The 24,766-nt window shown below is 37.4% G+C and overlaps 1 protein-coding gene across 1 annotated transcript in view; it reads left to right on the top strand.

The window, feature by feature from the left end:
- LOC124788289 overlaps window positions 1–24,766 on the top strand; it is a 110,669-nt gene that overhangs the window by 69,661 nt on the left and 16,242 nt on the right. Inside the window, exon 5 of the mRNA XM_047255522.1 lies at window positions 10,156–10,308. Coding sequence (XP_047111478.1) covers window positions 10,156–10,308 — 153 coding nt within the window. The remainder of the gene's footprint in view (window positions 1–10,155; window positions 10,309–24,766) is intronic.

Genomic DNA, 24,766 nt, shown 5'->3' on the forward strand with positions numbered 1-24,766 from the left:
AGAGGTTATGTTTAGTTAGTAGCATCTTTGGAAAGAACTCGCACCAAGTTTCAGCCATATTGGTCTATTTCTTTGTGTTCGGCATTCGTGTGAATCAAGGAAGTCGAGTGAGCGTCAAAAAATGGACGAAAAAGAATTTCGCTTGGTGATTAAACATTACTTTATGAAAGGCAAAATGCCTCAGGAGACTAAAGCTTGATAAACATTACGGTGACTCTGCACCTTCGATTAGAACAGTTTATAAGTGGTTTCAAAATTTTCAGAGTCGCCATATGGGTACAAGTGATGCTGAACATTCTGGACTCCATGTGGAAGTTATGACTCCAGAAATCATTGATAAAATCCATGATATGGTGATGGATGACAGAAGAGTTAAGGTGTGTGAGATTGCTAATGCTGTGGACATCTCGAATGAATGGGTACATAACATTTTGCATAAACATGTGAATATGAGAAAGCTATCTACAAGATGGGTTTCGCAATTGCTCACGCTTGACCAAAAACAGAATTGTGTGAAATGTTGCAAGGATGGTTTGCAGCTGTTCAGGAAGAATCTGCAGGACTTGAAAGCATTGTTTCGTCACTGTGGATGAAACATGAACACATTACTATACTCCTGAGACCAAACGATAATCTAAACAATGGGTTACCAAGGGAGAATCTGCACAAAAAAAGAGGCGAAGACCATGCCTTGGCCGGAAAGGTTGTGGCGACTGTCTTTTGTAATTTGCAAGGGATAATACTCGTTGACTATCTGGAAAAGGGTAAAACTATTACAGGTGAATATTATTCATCTTTGTTGGAGCATTTGAAAACCGAGCTGCAAGAAAAACGCCGGCGATTTGACCGCAAAGAAGTCCTTTTCCATCACGACAATGCACCAGCACACACCTCAGCAGTTGTGGTTGCAAAATTGATGCAAATAGGATTCCAATTCGTTTCAAATGCCCCGTTCTCCAGACTGGGCTCCCTTGGTCTACTATTTGTTCCCCAATTTCAAGAAATGTCTGGCAGGACAAAGATTTTATTCAAATGAGGAGGTGATTGCAGCAACTAATAACTATTTTGCAGACTTGGCCAATTCCTATTATTCAGGAATGGAATGGGTGGATGGGCATGAACGTGTATTTTTCTACATCTGAAGGATTTTGACTGGTAGCTCAATCCACTTTTAAAGGTACTTTGAATGTGCCTGTCAGCAACTCACTGCCTCCTCTTTGTGATGAGTAGCAGTTTATTCTATTTCATTTTGTTATTCCATCCCCGATTTTGTGCTGTTTGATTTTACGTCATGGTAAGACAGAAATTTTGAAACCAGATTTTTAAACAGCAAAACATATCCAGTGGTAGTTCTGGGTTCTGTTCGTAATTTATTAGTTATGAACTGCAGATTGAAACTGAAATTGCAGAAAAGTAGGAAATTAACCAGGTGGGACCTGAGGAAGTTAAGGATACAGGATACTTATAAATTGTGCAAAAATCTAAATTTTTTATGTCTGTTAAATTCTTAGTCTTTCCTGATTACATTGATATATACATTATAGGATTTCAAATGAAAAATTACCTACATATACCAAATTTTAATGTTATGGTCATGTATGCCGCCACCCCCCCCCCCCCCCCCCCCCTTATTTCTGTTATAGAAACCAGTATAATTTCGAAAAGAACTGTGAACTTTCTGTTTCCAGTGATTATCTATATGATACATTGTATATGTTTGTAACTGTGCAGGTTTGTAGTGTCTGTAATTGTAAATAATTATCTTTGCTTGTATTTACTTTTGTTTTGCTGCAGCAGTTTGTTCACGTGTTACTGAATGTTTCTTGCCAAAGTGCCACATATCTTTGTGGAAGTACATATCCTTTAGTGTGCAATAAATACGAACTATGCCAGGCATCAAGAAATTCAATAAAAGGAAATTCCGTGGTAATCAGTTCACAAACAAAGCAAGCCACACTGTTAAAAGCAACCTATGTATCAGTTCTTCACGGAAGAAACTCCCACATGGCACACCTCCTAGTGATTCAAATTTTTGTGTTAACAATGACGCTGTTTGTAGTGGATTTGTTGTTGTTGAAGTGGGCATCTTATCTCCTTTGTAAAGGATGTGGTGAAATGTAAACAATGTGATGGTGTAAGCTGTCTGGAAATAACTGAAAAACAAAGTACCAGGAAAGGTTTAGCATCAAAATTAGTTGCTCTGTGTAGATCCTGCAATAAAGCTACTGTGAAAATGACTTCGAACATTGTGCAAATTAATATTATGTGAATTTGAAGTTAGTGCATGCAAGGTGTGCAATAGAAAAAGGAAAAAAGGCTGCTCAAACATTTTGTGGTTTGGTGGACCTTTCTCCTCCTCCCAGTAGGTTCAGCAAGTATGTAAAAATACTTTTAGGTGCCTTGACAGTTGTGTCTAAAGCGTCTATGAAATGTGCAATAGAAGAAACTGTAAATATTAGTGGAACCAGGGACATTGCTGTTGCACTTGATGGGACATGGCAACATCGAGGATATTGTTCCTTGAATGGTGTTGTAAGTGCTACTTCTCTGGAGAAAGGAAAGTTGTTGATGTTGAGTGCTTATGTAAGTACTGCCACACCTGCCATGGTAACAATGAAGGACATATTGAACATCAGTGTTGTGATAATTATGATGGTTACAGTGAAGGTATGGGGTATGATGGAGCTCTAAAAATATTTCCGGGGTCAGTGCTCTTTTATAACGTTACATATACGATGTACTTAGGCAATGGGAACCCTAAAGCTTTCAATAAAATTAACCTTGATAACAGAACTGGAGTGTTGTGGACATGTGCAAAAGGGGATGGGTGCTAGATTGAGCAAGCTACAAAGCGAAATGAAAGAAAAGTTGTCATCTGATGGAAAATCTCTGTCTGGCCGAGGCAGATTGACAGAAACTGAAATAGACCTCCTTCAGAGTTATTATGGACTGGCCACTAGACGAACTGCACCTCTGAATGATGATACAGCAATAAGAAAAGCTGTATGGCCCACCTACTTTCATAAGTTGTCCACAGATGACCACCCTGTTCACAGACTTTGCCTTAAAGCAGCAGATTCTTGGTGTGGTTACCAAAAGGCAAAAAGAAGTGTTCAAATATACCATCATAAGCATTCTCTTTCTGAGCCAGTTATGAATGAAATAAAAAACAATTTTTAGAGACATGAGTGACCCTGTTTTGTAAATGTCTTCATGGGGGCACTCAGAATACAAAAGAAAGTTCCAACCATTGCACATGGGAAAGATTACCCAAGAATATTTTTGTAGAACTAAAGGCATTAAAAGTTGGTGTACTAGATGCAGTGATATGTTTCAATTATGGATTGAAGAAAGGTTGGAAGTCCTGAGAAATTTAGGCATAAAATGTGGCTCTGATATGGAAGATCAATTGCTTGCATGTGACAGTCAATGGGTGCATGAAGCTGAAAGATTCACTCTTCAATTTACCAAAGAAGCAAGAAGTGCTAAAAGGAATGCCAAGAGGAGGCTTGAAGATGAAGAAATGCTGGAGGATGAAGACTATGCTTCAGGAATATTCTGAGGCAGAGTTTAATTGGACTCATATCTTCATTCGCAACTTCCCGCAAATTGTATTTTTTCAGAATTCAGGTACAGATATTTCCTAAAGTTTATAAAGCAATGCTCTAATTTTTTTCTGTAACTTTAAATAGTCCATACTTATGTAGTAGACCTTAGCTTTATTGCAGAATCAACTAAATTATAGAAAAAATAACATTTTTACTAGGAAAAAAATTACAAAAATTAAAATGTAAGATGTGATATATTTTTATCCTTGTAATATACATAATAGGTGGAATTATGTAAGTCTATTACCTCAGCCATCATGTCTTGCAAAAATTTGGTCTCCTTCAAATGTATAACATTGGATTAAAAGGTACCTCAATTTGAGGAAGCATTTTGGAAAAAAAATTGCGTCAGTTTCTTTGTAATTTTTTTAAAGTGTGCTGCATTACCTGATGTCAACAAAAAATCTGTAAAACATATACATTATAAACAGTGCCTAAAAGAATTAGGTGTTGATTTTTACATAATATTGACCTAGAAAAATACCCTGTATCCTTAAAAGACTGGAGAAAGAAGTACAGTAAAATACGAAAGAGACAAAGTAATAAAGACAGCATAGGACTGAATGGGCAAAGAGATAAGGTGCAGTAGAAATAATTGGATAACAAATGAGATAAAGAATTTAATTATTCCAAGCAAAAGCTTGGAATGCTTAAAGGAAGAGGAAGGATATCAGCCATGCCCTTTCAAAGGGACCGTCCCACCATTTGTATTAAGTGATTTCCCTAAATCATGGAAAACCTAAATCTCACTCAATGACGTCGTCATATGTGTGTAGATGACTTGATGATTTCCCTTGACTTACCAAGCACCCTGTTTCTACAAAACATTTGTGCCACTCATAAACTGTAGGCCCACTAGGAGGATCTTCAGCGTATTTGGTACGGAAATTATGCTATACTGTTGTCGCCAACCTAGATTCTTTAAACCAAAACACACATCTACTAGTACGCTTGGGTCCAGTGAAGGCAGCCATCTTTAACGCAACTGCCGCTAGCACTCCTTGCGATGCAATTCGGCAATAGCAAGCTATGTGAGACAAACTTTATATATTTCTGTACAAATTAATACTACAATCATCTCTGTAGGTACTGTGAATTAATTTATATGAATTCTGAAACTTGTAAAGTCCTTTTTGAAACACACAATACAAGTCATCTTCAGATCATCATCAGATGATTTGTGTTACATAGTAACTTGCTAACTGGTTACATCCAGAGAGGTGCTCACGATGTCCAGAAAAAAAAAAAAAAAAAAAAAACACACACACACACCTGTGAGGATTACCGATGTCACTGTAATTCTCTTTCTGTTGGAGGTGGCTAGAAACTTATTGCCAAATCAAATCAGCTGATGTTGAAGGAATTAGTCTGGGAAAGTAATAGATGATTTTTGCTGTTTGGGTAGAAAAAAACTGATGATGGCTGAAAGAGATGACAGATTGTCATTGATTATTCTTGAAAAAGACATATATGCTAACATTGAATATAAATGTATGTGTTAGAAATTCTTTTCTGAAGGCATTTGTCTGGAGGGTAGCGTTGTGTGGAAATAATACATTGAAAATAAACAGTTCAGATAAGAAGAAAACAGGAGCTCTTGAAATGTGATGCTATGGATGAATGCTGAAAATCAAATAGGTTGAATGGATAACTAATGAAGAGGTAGTAAACTGAATTTGGAAGAAAAGAAATTTGTCATCATCTTTAATAAAAGAAAGGCTCAGTTGATAGGACCCATATTCCAGTATTAAGGAATCCTAAACTTGCTAATGAAGAGAAGTGTGAGGAGTAATAATTGCATAGGAAGACCAAGGCTTGACACAAGTAAGCAAGTTCATATGGCTGTACCAGTAGCTATGCAGCGATGATGAGGCTTCCTTCATTCCTTCTTTGATATTCAGGTTTAACAGTACAGGAGAAAGAATTTACCATATCTTAAACCCTTCTTAATTTGAGCACTTCTCTTTTGGTCTTTCATTGTTATGGCTCTCTTGATTCTTGTATATTCTTCGCCATTCCCTGTACCACATAATTAATTTTCTGATGCTCTCAAACATCTAGTACCACTCTACTGTGCCAAAAGCTTTTTCTGTGTTGGCAAATCTTATGGAGATGTCTTGATTCTTACCATGTTTTTATTGGTCACTTTCTTCTCTCTCTCTCTCTCTCTCTCTCTCTCTCTCTCTCTCTCTCTCTCTGTGTGTGTGTGTGTGTGTGTGTGTGTGTGTGTGTGTGTGTGTGTGTGTTTTTTCAGTACAAAGTTTGCAACTGATTTGAATTTCCAGATGAGTTGAAGACTTGAAATTTTAAACATAGCTCATAACTGGATGACAATGCAATATTAACTCACTTTCTTGTCAGGTGTGTGGCAGAGGGTACAGTGTGTATCATTGCCACTTCTGTTGCAGTTGAGATGGTTCGTGGGAAGGACGACTGCTAGTAAGCCTGCTTGTGACCTCACACTCTTGGTCTTTTCACAAAACATGCATAGGAGGAAGCAACATATTCAGCCAGGTTAAGAGAAACTGAAATAAACCTGGGTTTCCACAGGTCTCTGTTGTAATCTCAACAAAATGTTGAAATCGATTGAAGAATTTCACACATACACAACTAAAAATCAGAAAACAATTATTTAAAATAATGTGAATTTTAATAAAGCATGTTCTAAATTAGACTAAAAAGTATAAAATAATTTTGCCTGTCACCAAAGAGATTGTCCTGAAAATTTGCAAATCTGAATTTTTAATTAGCTACAAAAATACTTGTAAGATTTAAAACAGAAACACATTGGATACATGCAATAAATAATTGATACATGAATAGTGCTTGCCATTATTATTGTCTATTGCATCTTCTCCACATTTTTCATATTAAATCTTCCAAGTATTTCCATTGCTATTAAAAATTCACAATTGCAAATCTTAAGGATTGTCTCTATCGATATAGGAGAAATTATTTTATACTTAATGGTATATTAAAAATTCATTTTTATTTAAATAATTATTCTTATGTTTTGCTTCCATTAGTAAGTATACTGTCCTAAAGACACACTAACTTCTGCTAAAATATCCTCAGTTTTCTTTTCAATTCTTCTGTGAACTATTTTTGTCAATTACTTGATTGTATTAGCTGTCTAGCTGATTGTGTGTTAACTCACATTTTGTACCCTTGTTGTCTTTGGGATGGTGTGGATGATATTCTTCTGAAAGTCCAGAGATACATCTCAAGTCTCATGTATTCCACACACTAACTTGATTTTTTCTCCTCTGATGCTTTTAGGAAATCTGCTGGAATGTTATCTATTCTTTGTTCCTTCTTTGATTGCAAGACATCCAAAGCTCTCTCAAATCTGGCTAATGCTGGATCCCTCATCTTCCACTCGACGCCAGCCTCCAGAATATTTTCATATGAAAATGCCATTGTTTTTCTACACGGTAAAGTTTCATGTACAAGAGAAATATTAGGTCTCATATTAAAAGCATGTGTACCAAGTAAGGACAATGCTCCAGAATACAAATGTAAAGCCATAATGTTCTCCAAGCAAATGAGTTGTTCACTGAAACAAGGACCCATCCCAGTACAGATACATTGCTGCAAAATAAAACTTTGTGCAACAGGGATATGGAACATTGTTGTAAGAGTTCCTGTTATAGGACATTTTTTAAAGAAACAAAGGAACCTATTATTCCCGATGTCCACAGATAACCCTAGTATGATGATTAAAATGCATTCATAGACAGTATTGTTAAAAGCTTTGTAAAAAGATCTACTGAAAGTCAGCAGTCAGTCAGAATTTACAGAAAGAAAAAAAGAAGGAAACAACTTTTAATCCTGTTCTTAAGGACTTAGGCAACAAAATCCCTACATGCAGAAGCACAGTTTGTGCATTTCACAAGATTACTAGCAAATGTGTAAGAACTCGAAGTTAAGTTGTATTTCTATTTGTGATTTCAATTTGATACCTGCCATTTAGTTTACTCGTGTCTGAACCTATGGGATATTTCTATTTAATATCCCTACACACTCTTACAACAAGGTCTTTTTATGAGTCAACAGATTCTGTATGCTTCATTGACACTATAAAAGTAATATAGTGCTACAAGACGTCATTATACATAATGATATTATCTGCAAAATATCTGAAGTTAATATTGTCAGCAAGGTTGTTAATATACAATTTGAACAGCAGGAGCCCCAAGGCATGTCTCTGTCGTACAAATTTCATGAGGTTGTTCTCTCTCTCTCTCTCTCTCTCTCTCTCTCTCTCTCTCTCTCTCTCTCTCGCTCTCTCCCCCCCCCCTCCCCCCCCCCCTCTCCCCCCCTCCCTCCCTCTCTCTCTCTGTCTCTCTCTCTCTCTGTCTGTGTAGGTGGGTGGGCATGCGTATGCACGTGCGAGGGGGGAGGTACCTTATAATAAGCGATTCAGATGTACACAATGTACATAGCTTTATATGAGTTTTTGAGACCAAGAATTAATAAGCAAATATGAAAGATAATCAAAATATTTTTAAATGTATCTTCAATGGCAGGTTGATGACGCAGACTGTAAAAAGACAAGGATTGGAGCAGTTCAACATCTTTACTTTGAACATGAACCATGCCTTTTTCCAGATTTTAGAGGTTGAATATAATTTCACATTCACTCTTTATTTTCTTTCCAGGTGAGATAAACTAATGTAAAGTACCCTGCTTTCCAGTTAAAGCAGTCCATCAAAAAGCAGTGACTCTCATGCTTGTGCTTAATGTGTTTTATGTCTTTGTGTGTCTGTATGGAATTAATAGCATTTTTTGAAGTTTCATTGTCCTTGTATATAATGCACTCTGATTTTATGAGTCGTAGAAAATAATTGTTAGATATTTTTCCTCTGACATAATTTGCGTGCAATACTGTCTGAACTATTTTTGTGTTCTTTCTTTTCTTGCAGTTTTGTAAATGGATAAAGATTTCCTAAAAAGACAAATATTTCATAATTAGTCTGAGTCAAAAAATCCTGTTTCTTTCTACAAAAAAACTTGATGATTCAGTGAAAATGATTCAGGAGTAAAGTTAACAGCTCACCGAATAATACACACTTTGAGTCATCAACAGGCACATAAACGAGACAGAAAATTGGCTTTCAAATAAATCCTTTTTACACATCCACTGAAACAGAGCAAGTTTATTCATCTTCTTTTTAAAACTAATTGCTGTTGCTAACTACCTTCTATCCATTCATTACTAACGATTTTATATAGCATATTATAGAGTTAGTTCATTTTCTTTTGACAGCAAGAACATAAGATATTGAGACATTGTAACTGCCATCTTTTTGCTGTTGCAGGCCATTAACTAAGAAGGAAAAAAACAAAACGGAGTTGACTGAAACTGCAAAAGTCTGTCTCAAATGAGAAAAGTTTTACGTGTTGACTCTGTTCCCAACAATTACACATGAAACAAGAGTAAACACATTTGCACAAATATATTGAGATGTGGTTGTTAATACACTAAAATATTATTATTTACCTGTTATCTCTCAGGTGGAAAAGACATCATCATCATCATCATCATCATCATTAATTACATGTTTACAACCATGAAGGTCCACATAGGAATATCAACAGTATTATGAAAAGAACAGAATAGATAGCTATTCACCATAAAGTTAACACATTGAGTTGCAGACAACCAAAATGAAAAGACTGTTACACATTTAACTTTTGGCCAGATTGTTTTACAGAAAAGAAAACACATACACATTCACACAAGTAAGCACACATAATGCACATATGACTTGAATTACAAGCCACTCTGACCAGAGCACGAATGATGGTATCACGAGCCACTCTGGCCAGAGCAGCCAGAGATAGCAGTTTTTGCACATTAAGTGTGCTTGCTTGTGTGTGTGTGTGTGTGTGTGTGTGTGTGTGTGTGTGTGTGTGTCTTCTTTTCTGAAGAAGAATCTGGCCAAAAGATAAATGTGTAACAATCTGTTCGTTGTGTCTGTCCACAACTCAATGTCATCTTTATGATGACTAGAAATTTATCCATTTTATAATATTGTAAAAACCATGATGGAGTAATTACAACATTATGAAAAGGATAGATGGCACGCACAAGCACACGTGCGACCATTGTCTCTGGCTGCAGAAGCTAGACTTCTGTGTCAGTGTGCATGTGTATGTATCTCCACAATATGGTGAGTAGCAATCTGTCCTTTTCATAATGTTGTCATTTCACAATATTGTTAATTACATATTTTGATGGAAGTCAGTTTAATCAAAATCTGATAAAATTTAAAGATAGTTTGTGTGTAGTCTTTATATGGGTAATGCCCATACATAGGTATTGTTGATATAAAGAAGGCACTGACACCATCTTAATACTCCCACCAGAAGATGGAGAGAATGATTCACATTATAGCATAATGCCTTTCTATCAGTCTCTCCTTATTAGGAATCCAGGAACTTTATATTAGTAAAGCTGCACTTGTTTCGAGCTTGAAAAAGCATTAGCTGTTCTGTTGTTAGCTTCTGGAAATCAATGTAACAATCATTTTCTTTTTGGCAGGCATATGGTCATTACCAAGAGGCAACACTGCATTTACGCCATACCTTGGAGCTGAAGCCTGACTTTCAGCCAGCAGTTGCAGCTTTAAAAGATATGGAAAGTTTGCCTGATACGACAATTCATGTCTACACACTTCTTATAATCATATGCTTGGTGAGTATTTGAATTGCAAATTTTCTACACTGTAATAATAAAAATGTAAGGTCACATCTCATGTCATTGCAGACCTAAGACAATACAAGTGTTAGAGAGTGTGGTCAACAGTTCAGAGATCTGGGAAAGAGTTAAAGGAAGGAGAGGCATGGATTAGATAAAGAACAACAGATAGGAAGAAAATGTAAAGAAACTGCAAATAGTTGATGAGAGGTATAAAGCCATAACTTTGAGTATTAGGAAAGTAACTGGCAAGAAAGATGGAGAAGGCTGGAGGAAGAAATAGAGAGAAAATAAAAATTACCAAAAATCATGGCCTTTTGCTAGAAATGAAGCACTCTTGACCAAGTGAACATTGATGTATTGATGCTAGGAGCAGGAGTGTAATAGGCATAGGCCCTTTTGTTCCCCTGTAATTTATGCTCCACAACATGGTATTATGTTTCATACATTCTGTGTCCATTGAACCTTATTGGCAGCTTTGTGATTCTTGGGTTGACATAGAAAGCTTGAGTTTGGAATGTATGCAGGGTGATTCTTATTACTGTTAAAAAATGTTGGAAGCAACGTAGATGATGCTGAAACAAGTAATTTAATATAAGATACACAGAGTTGCAAATGTCAGGAAATACCCTAAAAGTGGATGACAAATGTTGAACATGTGAGATCACCAGATGACGTACTGCACTGCATGTGTAGCGGTTGAGCCTATCAGTCTGTCGCACCTGATCATCCCATCCCAAGTCAAGTATTCATGTCGGTGTGACTCTGGATGCATCACACAACTTTAGCCTGTGGAGCTCAGTGTTCAAGTCATGCATCTGGCAAGCAGTATTTTTTTTCCCCTTTGCTTTAGACAGTAATATGTTTACATTGAGGTAACATTTATTATTTTATGTACCTGTCTTGTGGTCTCCACTGTTTTATTGCGAAGTACAATACAACAAAAGCCTTGCATCACAAGTAAATGAGCATAAGCTTCTTAATTGGATCATTGCCAATGAGTGACCTGTATTTGTTCATTAAATAATGTCCATAAACAAAGACATGAATGGACAACAGGAAACGGCCATCCTGATTTAGGTTTTCCGTGATTTCCCTAAATCACTCCAGGCAAATGCCGGGATGGTTCCTCTGAAAGGGCACGGCCGACTTCTTTCCCCATCCTTCCCTAATCCGATGAGACCGATGACCACGCTGTCTGGTCTCCTTCCCCAAAAACCAACCAACAACAACAACAACAGGAAAGAAACACAAAAGAAGAACACTTATTAGAATGAGATTTTCACTCTGCAGTGGAGTGTGTGCTGATATGAAACTTCCTGGCAGATTAAAACTGTGTGCCTGACCGAGACTCGAACTCGGGACCTTTGCCTTTCGCGGGCAAGTGCTCTACCAACTGAGCTACCGAAGCACGACTCACACCCGGTACTCACAGCTTTACTTCTGCCAGTACCTCGTCTCCTACCTTCCAAACTTTACAGAAGCTCTCCTGCGAACCTTGCAGAACTAGCACTCCTGAAAGAAAGAATATAGCGGAGACATGGCTTAGCCACAGCCTGGGGGATGTTTCCAGAATGATATAATTTTAAAAAAAAACTCTCTTCAATCCAACATAAAATTTTGTGGGATACAAAACTTTTCGAGAGTGGTGTAACACAGTGATTTGTTTACTTTGCTAGTGAAAGTGGCATGGCACATGTTCTATTATTTATTTGATTGCTTGTTGTTGTAGTAGCTGGCATTACATTTATTTGAACAAAGCGTGGTGATGCATATGTCAAGTCAAAGGACTTGCATTAAGAATACATGGTGTTCCAATGCTCATATCACTATCTGAACAAAATGTTTTCTCTTGTGAGATAAGTGCTAAAATTGTAGTTTTGATAAAGCAGTGACTTTGTACTCTCCAAATGATCACCAAGTCATTGAGGCATGTAATTTTCCTTCTGATTACTTCATATGTTAGAGGTACAAATGAAAGAACCGTGCTAAGGGTACTTTTTATTTTAGAAAATAATCTCTGTTCGACTCTTGAAGTTAGTAGCAGATACACTTCTGCAACCCAATAATAAGTGAATAAGCAAAAAAAAGTGAAAATAGAAGGAAACAAAACCAAACATTCAACACAAACCAAAAGAAATTTTACCAGACAATAGATAACACATACATTAAAATAGACAATCCACCAAACATAACAGACATGGAACACTTCTGGAGCAACATGTGGTCAAACCCGGTACAACATAACAGGCATGCATGGTGGATACAAGCAGAAACTGACACATACAAGATGATACCACAAATGCCTGAAGTGATAATTTTGCAACATGAAGTCACTCGAGCAATTAATTCTACTCACAATTGGAAAGCCCCTGGAAAAGATAAAATAGCAAATTTCTGGCTAAAGAAATTCACCTCAACACATTCACATCTAACTAAATTATTTAACAGTTACATTGCTGACCCATACACATTTCCTGATACACTTACGCATGGAATAACTTATCTGAAACCTAAAGGTCAAGCAGACACAGCAAACCCAGCTAAATATCGCCCCATAACATGCCTACCAACAATGTACAAAATTTGAACTTCAGTCATTACACAGAAATTAATGACACATACAACACAGAACAAAATTATAAATGAAGAACAAAAAGGCTGTTGCAAAGGAGCACGAGGATGTAAAGAGCAACTGATAATAGATACAGAGGTGACATATCAAGCTAAAACTAAACAAAGGTCGCTACACTACGCATACATTGATTACCAAAAAGCTTTTGATAGTGTACCCCACTCATGGTTACTACAAATATTGGAAATATACAAAGTAGATCCTAAATTGATACAGTTCCTAAACATAGTAATGAAAAATTGGAAAACCGCACTTAATATCCAAACAAATTCAAATAATATCACATCACAGCCAATACAGATTAAGCGTGGAATATACCAAGGAGACTCATTAAGTCCTTTCTGGTTCTGCCTTGCTCTGAACCCACTATCCAACATCCTAAATAATACAAATTATGGATACAATATTACTGGAACATACGAACACAAAATCACACATTTGCTATACATGGATGATCTCAAACTACTGGCAGCAACAAATCAACAACTCAACCAATTACTAAAGATAACATAACAGAAGTATTCAGCAATGATATAAATATGGCTTTTGGAACAGACAAATGTAAGAAAAGTAGCATAGTCAAGGGAAAATACACTAAACAAGAAGATTACATATTGGATAACCACAGCGACTGCATAGAAGCGATGGAAAAAACGTATGCCTATAAATATCTAGGATACAGACAAAAAATAGGAATAGATAATACAAATATTAAAGAAGAACTAAAAGAAAAATATAGACAAAGACTAACAAAAATACTGAAAACAGGTATACACTCGCACACGCACATATCCATCCACACATCTGTATGTGTGGATGGATATGTGCGTGTGTGCGAGTGTATACCTGTCCTTTTTTCCCCCTAAGGTAAGTCTTTCCGCTCCCGGGATTGGAATGACTCCTTACCCTCTCCCTTAAAACCCACTTCCTTTCGTCTTCCCCTCTCCTTCCCTCTTTCCTGATGAGGCAACAGTTTGTTGCGAAAGCTTGAATTTTGTGTGTATGTTTGTGTTTGTTTGTGTGTCTATCGACCTGCCAGCGCTTTTGTTCGGTAAGTCACCTCATCTTTGTTTTTATATATAATTTTTCCCACGTGGAATGTTTCCTTCCATTATATTAAATTATTTAACAGTTACATTGCAGACCCATACACATTCCCTGATACACTTGCACATGGAATAACCTATCTGAAACCTAAAGATCAAGCAGACACAGCAAACCCAGCTAAATATCGCCCCATAACATGCCTACCAACAATCTACAAAATATTAACTTCAGTCATTACACAGAAATTAATGACACATACAACACAGAACAAAATTATAAATGAAGAACAAAAAGGCTGCTGCAAAGGAGCACGAGGATGTAAAGAGCAACTGATAATAGATACAGAGGTGACATATCAAGCTAAAACTAAACAAAGGTCGCTACACTACGCATACATTGATTACCAAAAAGCCTTTGATAGTGTACCCCACTCATGGTTACTACAGATATTGGAAATATACAAAGTAGATCCTAAATTGATACAGTTTCTAAACATAGTAATGAAAAACTGGAAAACCACACTTAATATTCAAACAAATTCAGATAACATCACATCACAGCCAATACAGATTAAGCGTGGAATATACCAAGGAGACTCATTAAGTCCTTTCTGGTTCTGCCTTGCTCTGAACCCACTATCCAACATGCTGAATAATACAAATTATGGATATAATATTACTGGAACATACCCACACAAAATCACACATTTGCTATACATGGATGATCTAAAACTACTGGCAGCAACCAATCAACAACTCAACCAATTACTAAAGATAACAGAAGTATTCAGCAATGATATAAATATGGCTTTTGGAACAGACAAATGTAAGAAAAATAGCATAGTCAAGGGAAAACACACTAAACAAGAAGATTACATATTGAATAACCACAGTGACTCCATAGAAGCGATGGAAAAAACAGATGCCTATAAATATCTTGGATACAGACAAAAAATAGGAATAGATAATACAAATATTAAAGAAGAACTAAAAGAAAAATATAGACAAAGGCTAAAAAAATACTGAAAACAGAATTGACAGCAAGAAACAAGACAAAAGCTATAAATACTTACGCTATACCAATATTGACCTACTCATTTGGAGTAGTGAAATGGAGTAACACAGACCTAGAAGCACTCAATACACTTACACGTTCACAATGGCACAAATATAGAATACATCACATACATTCAGCAACAGAAAGATTCACATTAAGCAGAAAGGAAGGAGGAAGGGGATTCATCGACATAAAAAACCTACATTATGGACAGGTAGACAATTTAAGAAAATTCTTTCTAGAACGAGCAGAAACTAGCAAAATACACAAAGCAATCACTCATATAAATACATCGGCTACACCACTGCAGTTTCATAACCACCTTTACAACCCTTTAGATCATGTAGCATCAGCAGATAAGAAGAAAGTAAATTGGAAAAAGAAAACACTGCATGGCAAGCACCCGTATCATCTAACACAGCCACACATCGATCAAGATGCATCCAACACATGGCTAAGAAAAGGCAATATATACAGTGAGACGGAAGGATTCATGATTGCAATACAGGATCAAACAATAAACACCAGGTATTACAGCAAGCATATTATTAAAGATCCCAATACCACAACGGATAAATGCAGACTTTGTAAACAACAAATAGAAACAGTAGATCACATCACAAGCGGATGTACAATACTAGCAAATACAGAATACCCCAGAAGACATGACAATGTCGCAAAAATAATACATCAACAGCTTGCCTTACAACATAAACTTATAAAACAACACGTTCCCACATACAAGTATGCACCACAAAATGTACTGGAGAATGATGAATACAAATTATACTGGAACAGAACCATTACAACAGATAAAACAACACCACATAACAAACCTGACATCATACTCACCAATAAAAAGAAGAAATTAACACAACTAATCGAAATATCCATACCCAATACAACAAATATACAAAAGAAAACAGGAAAAAAAATTGAAAAATACCTCCAACTGGCTGAGGAAGTCAAGGACATGTGGCATCAGAATAAAGTTGACATCATACCAATCATACTATCAACTACAGGAGTCATACCACACAATATCCACCATTACATCAATACAATACAGCTACATCCAAACTTATATATACAATTACAGAAATCCGTAATTATTGATACATGTTCAATTACTCGAAAGTTCCTAAATGCAATATAACATATACCGTACAGTTAAAAGGAAGTGACGCTTGATCAAGGTCCGCGTCACGTCCCATTTTTAACCAGACTTAACGTCTGAGAAAGTAAAGAAATAATAATAATAATAATAATAATAATAATAATAATAATAATAATAATAATAATAATAATAAACCCCGTGGAGGCCCGGGAAAAGAATCGGCCTCCGGTATGTTCTGCCAGTCGTAAAAGGCGACGAAAAGAACAAACCACTAATAGGGCTAACCCCCCTTTTAGTGTGATTAGTTGGTTCAGGACAAAACTAAAGAAGCCTCGGACAAGCGTCGTCATGGTCGGGGACGACGCTTGAACCCTATGCCCGCCCACAATGGTAACGACACTGCTAGCCAACTGGAAAATGATTTAAATCCAAATAGAGGTGTTTTGCAGGATATGCTTCCTGCAACCACCCTAGAAGGAAAACAAAGACAGAGGATGAGATGGTCAGATGAAGTTAATCGACACCTCATGTTCTGTTATTACCAAGCAACAAACCTAGGAACCAACACAACTGGAAACAGATCACAAGTATACACAACATTTATTACCAGATACCCAGAATTAAAATTTTTAACAGAACAACGATTAGCTGATCAGATCCGTGTAATAATAAAAAATAACAGGATACCCCAGTCAGAATTAGAAAACATCAAACATCAAGTACAACAAATACTGGAACAAAATAATGTGCAATCAGAAGAAGAAGAAAATACAGTAATGGACTCAAACATCCCAGAGCAAACAAACAAAGAACAACATGCACCAATTAAACAATCAGAGGAAAACGAAATCTTAAGACAGCCATCAGAACAAGCACAAATAGAACACGAAGAGACACACGTGTTAGATATAGAAGAGAAATTTCAGCTGACATATATAGAATACAAAGACACAAATACAGACATTAGACCATTCTTGCGTAGACCACCAAATAACCCACAAGTCGAAACAACAATAAAAACTATCAACACAGTCATACACAACAAAATAAATGAAAATACAACTATGGAAGAGTTACAACTACTGGTTTATATAGGAGGACTCGCTACACTAAATATACACACTAGGCAGAGATCAGAACCAACCAACACACAGAAGAAACCCACAAAACCAGCATGGCAACACAGGCTACAGATCAAAATAGAAAAACTGAGAAAAGACATCGGACAGCTAACACAATTTATAAGAAATGAAATCTCGGAAAAAAATGAAAAAGGTTAGGTAAAATCTCACAACAAGAAGCGACAGAGCAATTAGACGAAAAGAAGCAGAAATTACAAGCATTAGCCAAACGACTCAGAAGATACAAAAAAAGTGAAAATAGAAGGAAACAAAACCAAACATTCAACACAAACCAAAAGAAATTTTACCAGACAATAGATAACACACACATTAAAATAAACAATCCACCAAACATAACAGACATGGAACATTTCTGGAGCAACATATGGTCAAACCCGGTACAACATAACAGGCATGCACGGTGGATACAAGCAGAAACAGACACATACAAGATGATACCACAAATGCCTGAAGTGATAATTTTGCAACATGAAGTCACCCAAGCAATTAATTCTACTCACATTTGGAAAGCCCCTGGAAATGACAAAATAGCAAATTTCTGGTTAAAGAAGTTCACCTCAACACATTCACATCTAACTAAATTATTTAACAGTTACATTGCAGACCCATACACATTCCCTGATACACTTACACACAGAATAACATATCTGAAACCTAAAGATCAAGCAGACACAGCAAACCCAGCTAAATATCGCGCCATAACATGCCTACCAACAATATACAAAATATTAACTTCAGTCATTAAACAGAAATTAATGACACATACAACACAGAACAAAATTATAAATGAAGAACAAAAAGGCTGTTGCAAAGGAGCACGAGGATGTAAAGAGCAACTGATAATAGATACAGAGGTGACATATCAAGCTAAAACTAAACAAAGGTCGCTACACTACGCATACATTGATTACCAAAAAGCTTTTGATAGTGTACCCCACTCATGGTTACTACAAATATTGGAAATATACAAAGTAGATCCTAAATTGATACAGTTCCTAAACATAGTAATGAAAAATTGGAAAACCACACTTAATATCCAAACAAATTCAAATAATATCACATCACAGCCAATACAGATTAAGCGTGGAATATACCAAGGAGACTCATTAAGTCCTTTCTGGTTCTGCCTTGCTCTGAACCCACTATCCAACATGCTAAATAATACAAATTATGGATACAATATTACTGGAACATACCCACACAAAATCACACATTTGCTATACGTGGATGATTTAAAACTACGGGCAGCAACAAATCAACAACTCAACCAATTACTAAAGATAACAGAAGGATTCAGCAATGATATAAGTATGGCTTTTGGAACAGACAAATGTAAGAAAAATAGCATAGTCAAGGGAAAACATACTAAACAAGAAGATTACATATTGGATAACCACAGCGACTGCATAGAAGCGATGGAAAAAACGGATGCCTATAAATATCTAGGATACAGACAAAAAATAGGAATAGATAATACAAATATCAAAGAAGAACTAAAAGAAAAATATAGACAAAGACTAACAAAAATACTGAAAACAGAATTGACAGCAAGAAACAAGACAAAAGCTATAAATACCTATGCCATACCAATATTGACCTACTCATTCGGAGTAGTGAAATGGAGTAACACAGACCTAGAAGCACTCAATACACTAACACGATCACAATGCCACAAATATAGAATACATCACATACATTCAGCAACAGAAAGATTCACATTAAGCAGAAAGGAAGGAGGAAGGGGATTTATCGACATAAAAAACCTACATTATGGACAGGTAGACAATTTAAGAAAATTCTTTCTAGAACGAGCAGAAACTAGCAAAATACATAAGGCAATCACTCATATAAATACATCGGCTACACCACTGCAATTTCATAACCACTTCTACAACCCTTTAGATCACATAACATCAACAGACATGAAGAAAGTAAATTGGAAAATGAAAACACTACATGGCAAGCACCCGTATCATCTAACACAGCCACACATCGATAAAGACGCATCCAACACATGGCTAAGAAAAGGCAATATATACAGTGAGACAGAAGGATTCATGATTGCAATACAGGATCAAACAATAAACACCAGGTATTACAGCAAGCATATTATTAAAGATCCCAATACCACAACGGATAAATGCAGACTTTGTAAACAACAAATAGAAACAGTAGATCACATCACAAGCGGATGTACAATACTAGCAAATACAGAATACCCCAGAAGACATGACAATGTCGCAAAAATAATACATCAACAGCTTGCCTTACAACATAAACTTTTAAAACAACACATTCCTACATACAAGTATACACCACAAAATGTACTGGAGAATGATGAATACAAATTATACTGGAACAGAACCATTATAACAGATAAAAAAACACCACATAACAAACCTAACATCATACTCACCAATAAAAAGAAGAAATTAACACAACTAATCGAAATATCCATACCCAACACAACAAATGTACAAAAGAAAACAGGAGAAAAAATAGAAAAATACATCCAACTGGCTGAGGAAGTCAAAGACATGTGGAATCGGGATAAAGTTGACATCATACCAATTATACTATCAACTACAGGAGTCATACCACACAATATCCACCAGTACATCAATGCAATACAGCTACATCCAAACATATACATACAGCTACAGAAATCCGTAATTATTGATACATGTTCAATTACCCGAAAGTTCCTAAATGCAATATAACACATACCGTACAGTTAAAAGTAAGTGACGCTTGCTCAAGGTCCGCGTCACTCCATTTTTAACCGGACTTAACGTCTGAGAAAGTGAAGATAATAATAATAATAATAATAATAATAATAATAATAATAATAATAATAATAATAATAATAATAATAATCTAACTACTGATGGCTAGAATACAATGGTCCATGTTTTATTACAGAATAAATAGCCCTTCATGCTGGAGAAAACAGATTGCTTGTTTTAAATGTTCAGCAAAACTTCACACTTCATGAAACACAGAAAAGGAGTATCCTATGACTAGAATATCAGTAACTCAATTAAAATCAGTTACAGTAATTTATACAAGTAAGTGTGTGTAAAAAATTGTAGGTAAATGAAACGGAATGATAACGTAGGCTCAGTCATAAGACAGGCGACAGACTTCAGTTTATTGGTAGGCAATTGGTAAAATGCAATCAGTCTACAAGGAAGACTGCTTACAAATGACTTTTTAATCAGTTGTGTGTCATCCATACCAGATACAACTAACTGGGGAATTGAATGTATATAAAGAAGAGCAGCATGAATGGTTACAAATTTATCTGACTCATGAGTGAGCATTACGAAAATGATGAGAGACCTGAATTGGAGGCTCTTGAAGATAGATGCCAGTTATCCTGCAAAAGTCTACTTCCAAAGTTTCAAGCACCAGTATTAAGCGAAGGATAAATTGTATTCTTCAACACCATTTATACTGCTCTTGCAGTGATCGTGAAGGCAAGATTAGAATTAATAAGAGCATGCTCAAGCACGTTTAAACATTCATTCTTCCCACAGTACATACACAGTTGGAATGGAAAGGAACCCTAACATGAGACACTATGCTATCTCAGTACCTCTGCCATGCACCCAACAATGATTTGCAGTGAATGTATGTAGGTGTAGATAGCGCCCGTAGAAATTAACCCAGATTAAGCTATTTTTAAGATCTCATTACACTGTATGGCAAAATCACCACATTTTCTTTCTACCATACTATCTAGAGAGAATGTGAAGAATGAGAATTGATAATAGTAAAAAATAATTTAAATAAATTCTAATAACATTTGTTTATAGAATCTGCCTTTGAAAATATGGACCAAAATAATCAGGAGTAAGATGGGATGACAGTGAGATTTCAGGCAGTTGTCTCACATTTATTCTGACCTTAATTTGATATTTGAGATATTCTGTCAGAAGCAATCATGTACAGTAAATTTGCAACACTGCTTATCAAACTGACTCGTTAACCTGAACTTTTTCACTAGGTGAATACAGTTCCTATCGTTCTTGTAGAGTTACGTAGATGGGCTGCAGAATGTGTGCTGACCCAAACAGATAGGAAAGATATTTACCAAAACTGACAGTGGTAATGTTAACATAATTTATACAGAAAAGAAAGGGAATAGAGAAAACTTACTACATGAAAATTTATTGCAAACAACTAGACAAGGTGAAGTAATGTAATGAATACGAGCAAGAAAGAAAGAAACCAGATGACCAGCTTATTGTACAAATTTCAGCCACCTGATGTACAAATGTAGAACAAAACCATTTAATATGTAGTTATAGTGTATATGGTGATTAACTCCAGCTGATAGAGAGAAAACATGTCCAAGCTTACTGAGTTATAAGTTTTTCATCACAAATATAGGAATAGGCACATTTTTTAAATGGTGCACATTTTAAATAAAAACCAGACTGGTAAATGTCTGCAGCTGTACAGCAGTTAAGAGGCAACATGATTGGTGTACATTTCTCAGCCCTTAAACAGTTTGAATGGTGAGAGGAAGGGATGGGTGCGGGTATACAAAATCCAAAGACAAAACAATAACGCTGTAATTTTTGTGTTCACCCCTGATATGAGCTGTGTAATCTGTAAACAAAGCCAAGTTCGCCCTGATCTGACAGTTGAAGGAATGCCAATGGTGGTAACCTGAAGTTCCAAGTCCCTAGCAGGGTCGGTATCTGCATAGAGGCTAGACTTACTTCATTATGCACACACAGTGTTCTGTACTAGACTGAGCTGCAGCTGCTTGCTTAGCCCATTGTTGTGAGCGAATGAGTCCAAGTGACACACTGTCTTTACCTCTGGTGGCACTGCTCATTCCTGAACTGTAATGCCTCCAAGCCACTATCAATATCATCCACTGGCTGGGAGATTAAATCCCTTCCCTCTGAAATCTGCACCTAGGGCTGTAAATGTCATGGTCTTTGCCACTGTTAGTGGAGGAGGGAGGGGGGAGGGGGCAAATGTAGGGGGAGAATTCTTTGTTGACAGATCTAGTGCCATCAGCTCAGTGGTGACCCCATCAGGAGGCCTGGTCGAGCACAGCACGAATGGTGGAGACGCTGGCATCCCCATGCCAGTAGACTGTCCCATTGCCACCATCATGAAGGGAGGTTGAGACGGAGTGTGTGTGTGTGTGTGTGTGTGTGTGTGTGTGTGTGTGTGTGTGTGTGTGCGCACCCTGAAACAGGTATCCCATGCCTAGGTGGGCCTGTCCCCTCACGTGCTCAGCATTCGTTTGCTGAGTATGGTTGGCGACCCCAGGGTTCATCAGCTGGAGACTGGTAAGCGCTACCATCCCCCTGTCACTGTAAGCTCTGGGCGAGCTCTAGCGACCAGCATGTGGCGCAGCAGTGGAATGTTGTGTGTTTCGGAGAACTGGAGCCTTGGCTTCACTGCCTGGAGTGTGAGGAAGGTACACGCCTCTAAAGGGTGTTACAAAAAGGTACGGCCAAACTTTCAGGAAACATTCCTCACACACAAAGAAAGAAAACATGTTATGTGGGCATGTGTCCGGAAACGCTTACTTTCCATGTTAGAGCTCATTTTATTACTTCTCTTCAAATCACATTAACCATGGAATGGAAACACACAGCAACAGAACGTACGAGCGTGACTTCAAACACTTTGTTACAGGAAATGTTCAAAATGTCCTCCGTTAGAGAGGATACATGCATCCACCCTCCCTCGCATGGAATCCCTGGTGCGCTGATGCAGCCCTGGAGAGTGGCGTATTGTATCACAGCCGTCCACAATACGAGCACGAACAGTCTCTACATCTGGTACCAGGGTTATACGAGCACGAACAGTCTCTACATCTGGTACCAGGGTTGCGTAGACAAGAGCTTTCAAATGCCCCCATAAATGAAAGTCAAGAGCGTTGAGGTCAGGAGAGCGTGGAGGCCATGGAATTGGTCCGCCTCTACCAATCTATTGGTCACCGAATCTGTTGTTGAGAAGCGTACCAACACTTCGACTGAAATGTGCAGAAGCTCCATCGTGCATGAACCACATGTTGTGTCGTACTTGTAAAGGCACATCTTCTAGCAGCACAGGTAGAGTATCCCGTATGAAATCATGATAATGTGCTCCATTGAGCGTAAGTGGAAGAACATGGGGCCCAATCAAGACATCACCAACAATGCCTGCCCAGACGTTCACAGAAAATCTGTGTTGATGACGTGATTGCACAACTGCGTGCGGATTCTCGTTAACCCACACATGTTGATTGTGAAAATTTACAATTTCATCACGTTGGAATGAAGCCTCATCCGTAAAGAGAACATTTGCACTGAAATGAGGATTGACACATTGTTGGATGAACCATTCGCAGAAGTGTACCCGTGGAGGCCAATCAGCTGCTGATAGTGCCTGCACACGCTGTACGTGGTACGGAAACAACTGGTTCTCCCTAGCACTCTCCATACAGTGACGTGGTCAACGTTACCTTGTACAGCAGCAACTGTTCTGACGCTGACATTAGGGTTATCGTCAACTGCACGAAGAATTGCCTCGTCCATTGCAGGTGTCCTAGTCGTTCTAGGTCTTCCCCAGTCGCGGCTGGAATGTTCCGTGCTCCCTAAGATGCCGATCAATTGCTTCGAACGTCTTCCTGTCGGGACACCTTCGTTCTGGAAATCTGTCTCGATACAAACGTACCGCGCCATGGCTATTGCCCCGTGCTAATCCATACATCAAATGGGCATCTGCCAACTCCGCATTTGTAAACATTGCACTGACTGCAAAACCACGTTCGTGATGAACACTAACCTGTTGATGCTACGTACTGATGTGCTTGATGCTAGTGCTGTAGAGCAATGAGTCGCATGTCAACACAAGCACCGAAGTCAACATTACCTTCCTTCAATTGGGCCAACTGGCGGTCAATCGAGGAAGTACAGTACATACTGACGAAACTAAAATGAGCTCTAACATGGAAATTAAGTGTTTCGGGACACATGTCCACATAACATCTTTTCTTTATTTGTGTGTAAGGAATGTTTCCTGAAAGTTTGGCCGTACCTTTTTGTAACACCCTGTATAAAAAAAATCCCTCAGTCTCAAGGTGCATTACATGCTGATGAGGTGAATGGCTGTTGATATAAAACAGTCTGTAGTGAACAATCTCTGGGGCACCTGCCACCCTCCATTTGTGTATAAGGCTTGCTCAGGCAGGCAGGGCTCTGCCTGGTTCGATGCCTGTTTCCCTAGTGTCTCGTGGAATGGTCTCATCAAACTATTACTCCTGATGGAATGGGTATACTGTCAGGTAGTACTGATTCCCACTCATCAAGGAGAGCTCGGTTGGTCAGTCCTCGCAAAAAGTAGTCTCAGAATCATAGTCACAGGGCATTAGTGTGCCATAACACTTTAATTGTAATCAAGCAACCGGGGGAACCTTTGAGAAGGTCTCCCCTTTTTATATTC

The sequence above is a fragment of the Schistocerca piceifrons genome, chromosome 3, assembly GCF_021461385.2.
Source record: "Schistocerca piceifrons isolate TAMUIC-IGC-003096 chromosome 3, iqSchPice1.1, whole genome shotgun sequence".
Classification (NCBI taxonomy): domain Eukaryota; kingdom Metazoa; phylum Arthropoda; class Insecta; order Orthoptera; family Acrididae; genus Schistocerca; species Schistocerca piceifrons.